The sequence below is a fragment of the Beauveria bassiana genome (genome assembly GCF_000280675.1).
Source record: "Beauveria bassiana ARSEF 2860 unplaced genomic scaffold BBA_S00126, whole genome shotgun sequence".
In the NCBI taxonomy this organism is placed as follows: Eukaryota; Fungi; Ascomycota; class Sordariomycetes; order Hypocreales; family Cordycipitaceae; genus Beauveria; species Beauveria bassiana.
The window spans coordinates 1-5191 of NW_007930961.1; the positions used below are offsets into that span (position 1 = coordinate 1).

The window sequence follows — 5191 nt, forward strand, 5'->3', positions numbered from 1 at the left end:
AGTTATTTATTATAAGACTATATTATTTAAGATATAAGGGTTATTAAGTTATACTTAAAATTAGTTAATATTATTATAAATATTTATAATATATTTATTTTAAAAGAAGTTAATAATAGTATCTAATAGTAATAATAGTATTTCTTATTTATATTTATATATATATTACTTTTAACTATATGATCTACTAATTTACTAGGGTAATATAAGTAAGTACTAAAACTATTAAGCTTTATCCCCTAGCTTAAGAATACTATAGTAAATATTTTAATATTACTATAATTAAATATCTTTTTATTTAAATAAATTAACTTATATATTATTAATCTTATAATATATTAATAAAATTAATTCTTATTAATCTCTAATAAAACTATTATTTTTTTAGTTATTAAAAAACTTATAAAAATATAAATAACTTTACTAATAATTTTATTAAAAATTTATTAAAAATTTATATAAGATTTAATTTTTTTTAAATTTTTTTTAAAAAAGCTTTAATGATAATAAAGTTTTATATAATTTAAATAAGAATTAATTATAAAAAAAATAAAAAAAAATAAAAAAAAAATAAAGTTATTAACTATTTTTTAATAATTAATAAGGCCTTTTAGTATAAAATACTTTTATCTTTAAGTTCTATAAATTCTATATAATTTTTTTAAGTATACTATACTAAATTTAGTAATAATTAACACTGCCTATGACTTAGTCCTAGGTAAATTGCCTGGGACTAAACCTCGGAATCATGGCCTAAGGCGCAGCCGCAAGCTGCTTAGTCACGCGAGGTGCGGTAGCTGGAAATGCTTCAACTCCCCGCTGCTCAGCACTATCACCACATTCAGCTGCAGGCCATTGGCACAACATCCCCGCCACAAACCATGACCTGGCTATCGGGCTCCGTCACAGTGACAGGGCTATTTCTTTTAGCACACGCGTATGAAACCACATTCATGTCGCCGTACATATATTATGCTAACGCTGGACAGATGCTACTCTGCGCAGGAGCATACGACTCTGTCTACCGCGCTTGCGAAGCACGCCTTGACACACCAGCAGACAAGTATCTATTTACCGATTGATATATCCATCGAGGCAATCATATCGACGTTAATTGTATGCTTTGGACTTGTCTCGGGCTCCCAGACACTGCGTCCGATACAGTGGAATGTATGGGCAGGGAAGATTGAACGAGAAGGCGATGCTGGTTTTCTGAATGGATCTGGCGAGGTCGAGAAAGATTTTCGCGGAAGTCCATTCATATTTCTTGACAGTCGGCCAGGCTTCGTGGATATTCGCAAGAGACGCCGCCAATTTATGGGCTGGGTCAAGGCTGAGGCAAATTAGCGAATGGAGTTCACAAACAGCAGCAGTGATAACTCACGGATCAACCAGCGCTCCTAACTGGAAGACACTGCAAACGAGATATGCTGTTCAGCGCCAAAATACAATGGATGAAACAATGTAAGCCAGCGCTAGCAGCGTTTTGCAAATCAAATTTGGTTAAGTAATGACAGAGCCACAAATCTGACCTTAAACCAATGCTTGCATCCCACAACACGTGTTTAAATCAGGTTCAGCGGCAGCTTACCTAGTATTCCAGGGTGCTGCAACTGCGATTTTCCAGCATGACGACATGCAAACGCATGCACACCCTCTCTCCTGCATCGTGCACCCTCACAGAAAAAATCGAACACAGGACCGTAAATTTCATGTTGTTTCCCGCGAGAGAACATGACAGAACTTCCTAAGTGAGCACCGAAACGCGAGGCAATTCTGCACAACGGGCGTGCTATGACCGGGAAATACCATCGCGAGATTGTGCAGACTAGACACGCAGCCACATGGAGACAATGACGAACAGCGATCGCCCTCCAATACCAGAACATTGCCTAAACAACATAAGAAACACAGTTGCAAGGTTCCCTATGCTCGAATTACCCGCGCGTCAACACATTGTCGCCGTTCAGCGACAAATGCCAGCCCGATGTGAGGCTGGAAACAACTGCGAACACCACATAGGTGATGACAGCAGTCTAGTGGCCATCACTGATACGATAATGGCCGTAACAATATCAGACAGCGATACGATGGGATGTGCATTCTTTTCAACCCAGGACAGTTGTCTTTTCATTGCGCAGGACGTGCCACTCGTAGATGCGTCAGTATTGCAGCATTTCCTCGAACATGTACAACCATCATCCATATTGATTCCCGCGAGGTTTCCCAACAATATGGTCGATGTTATTGGTGCTTATGTCGACAGCTCCTACCTAGGTCAGTTTTCTCTTTATCGGTCTCCCCAGACACAGTCGTAGCTAACTTTTGAACCAGAGCACACCACGCGGGTTTCGCACGTCAGTACGCTTGCGAACTCCGAGTTTTCTATATCGACATCCAAAGACAGACTTATAGAAGTCTTTTCAAAAATAGAGAATGAGCCTCGTACCATTTTTCATCTACAAAAAGTATATCCGATCACGGACAGACCTGCAAGAAGCAATCTACCTGATCTTGAATCCACAGCCATGCACTACTTGAGGTTAAGTGCCAGATTAGGCTCCAAAGGTTCAGTGTCTGTAAGATATGCGCGTTTATTCCTTGGTTTCAACTCTAATTGGTAGCTCACATGCGCTGGTGCCGTTGTCACTGCGGTCAATAAACGCAGAGCTGCGCACTCTCAGCAAGATATCGGGCTGGCCGAGCTAATGTACAAGATTCAAAGCATCGAGCAGTTCCATTTGTCCGAATATCTATACATAAGCTCATCTTCATTGTCCACTCTGCAGATTCTCCATTGCGAGGTGCATCCGAACTCGCAAACCTGGCAAACAAATTTTGGCGCCGCGAAGAAAGAAGGATTGTCCGTATACGGCATGTTTCATAACTTAGCATCAACCTCACAGGGCCGCTTACAGCTGCGGAAGTTATTCCTTCGGCCAAGCACAGACATCTTTACGATAACTGCGAGACATCGAACCATTTCAATTCTTTTGCAGCATCAGAACTCCGAGGCTTTGAGCCAGATGGTCTCTGCTCTTAGAAGAGTTCCTGATATGATAGAAGTGCTTTCAAAGCTCAGTCGAGGCATTAGTCTAACCTCTATGAGCTACTTCTCAAGCGGTGGTTTGTGGGCTGCGTTGGAAAGGTTTAGCAGCAATGTTATGGAGGTGCATATGCTGACAGGATCATTGTCGGGCTGCGAATCTGCGCCACTTTTGAGAAATGTAAGGCAACGACTCGCAATGTGACCATCTACTAACCAAGGAGACGGAGTTAAGTTCCATAGTACTGTCGAGGTTGGAGCCATCGCCTGTGTAGAGACACTCGTTAAAAAAACCATCGACTTCGAACAATCCAAGTTACGGGGGCGCTACTGTATTTTGAGCGGAGTTGACCCGGATCTCGACCAGCTGAAAAGGAGATATGACGGCATGGAAGATTTTCTGACGCAAGTTATTGACAAGATCATAGAGAATACCGCCTCGTGGGCTCGGCAGTATATTAGATCTTGCATTTTCCTACCACAACTTGGATTTCTGTTGGTAATTGATCTCGACGAAACGACTGGTCAAGGAAAATATTCTGGCGAAGGGCAATCGCACGATACATGGGAGAAAATGTTCACAGCGGATGGCTCAGTCTGTTACAAGACGAAGCAAATGCACGAGCTTGATGAAGCCTATGGTGATATATACAGCCAAATAGGAGGTAAGCAGCCGATTATCGACAGATTTCAAGAAAGTCTAACTTGTGGATAGACAGAGAAGTCGAGTTGTTACACAAACTGGCTTTGAATGTCTTGGAGTACAGCTCTCAGCTGATGCTTGCATCGCAGTTGAGTGGCGAACTGGATGCAATCCTAGCACTTGCCTTGGGCGCCCAGAAATATGGTTGGACTGAGCCAGACATTATCAGGGATGGACATACGCGTATCGTTGGCGGGCGGCATCCGCTTCACGAGGCATCCATGCAGCACTTCATACCCAACGATTTCGGCACTCCTGTTGATGAGGAAGGATCTGATCAGAAATCAGGCCGTGTGTTAGTTGTCACGGGACCCAATCATTCCGGAAAATCTGTTTATCTAAAACAAGTGGCACTCATTATCTATCTGGCTCACACTGGCAGCTTCGTTCCCGCAGACAAAGCTGCAGTCACAGTTACGGACAAGATACTAGTGTGTATTCCGGCTCAAGAAAGCGCATCGTTAAATGAAAGTGCATTCGCTGCTGATCTCAAAAAAGTATTACACTCGGTAACGCAAGCAACGAATAAGAGCCTAGTACTTGTTGATGAATTTGGGAAGGGTACCTGCCCTGTCAACGGCGCAGGATTAGCGGCAGGCTTGTTGGATCACTTTCTTTCTCTTGGTAGCCGACAATGTCCCCGAGTTATTATTGCGACTCATTTTCATGAAATCCTCGAACTCGACTATTTCAGCAGCAACGAAGCTCTGAGGTTAGCCCACATGGAAGTGAAAGTTAAACACGACGACATTGGGACTGACGATGAGCCGTTGACCTACCTTTTCTTACTCCAACGAGGTAAAACTTCCTTCAGCTTCGGAGAGCAGTGTGCAACAATGAACCGTGTGCCAGGAGCAGTTGTAAAACGCGCGGGGGCGCTTTCTTTGATTATCGACCGCGATGGAGACCTTACGGCCGCTTGCGCAACCCTGTCGCATGCTGAGCAGGTCCAGCTAGAAACCGCAGAACAAGTTGCTAGAAAGTTTGTGTCTTATGATTTAAAGAATTTGGAGTCACCCAAAACAACCCAAGAAGTTATCGAATCGCTCGATGACTTGCTATCATAGAGTTGGAAATTCTCTGACGGTATGACAGATGGTTGTAAAAGATACGGGGCTAGCTAGCGAAAAAGATTGAATTTAAACAACGATCGACTCCATACAACCATTTGTAGAGCATCTGCATGACAAACAAAGCACGCTGATCTGAAGTCGGAGATAAATTCTGACTGCAAGAAGAGGGCGGCTTCCGCGATCTCGAAGAACATATCAAAGCGCAGCTTCAGAAAACCCATGATTCAAGAACCAAGGGGAAAAAAGTGACATTCGAAAAGGCCGTAGGTATGGTCTCAAATTTATCAAACCAGAGTCACGGCGACCAACAGCAATAGCCATGGTGATGACATTGGAGCAATCTTGAAAGTACCCGAATCTTGACCAAAA

The 5191-nt window shown here is 42.6% G+C and overlaps 2 protein-coding genes across 2 annotated transcripts; both read left to right on the forward strand.

The window, feature by feature from the left end:
• Nucleotides 1-803: 803 nt before the first annotated feature.
• BBA_10313 (transmembrane protein 32) lies at nt 804-1347 on the forward strand (the record flags this gene model as incomplete). Its single annotated transcript, XM_008605410.1, has 2 exons — nt 804-937; nt 990-1347. 2 exons carry the CDS (start codon nt 804-806, stop codon nt 1345-1347), a joined length of 492 nt encoding a protein of 163 aa, XP_008603632.1.
• A 506-nt stretch (nt 1348-1853) lies between these two features.
• Nucleotides 1854-4816, forward strand: BBA_10314 (MutS domain V; the record flags this gene model as incomplete). The annotated part of the gene is made up of 5 exons (XM_008605411.1): nt 1854-2277; nt 2527-2579; nt 2625-3227; nt 3363-3711; nt 3762-4816. The coding sequence occupies 5 exons, from the start codon at nt 1854-1856 to the stop codon at nt 4814-4816; spliced, it is 2484 nt and encodes an 827-aa protein (XP_008603633.1).
• Nucleotides 4817-5191: the final 375 nt, after the last annotated feature.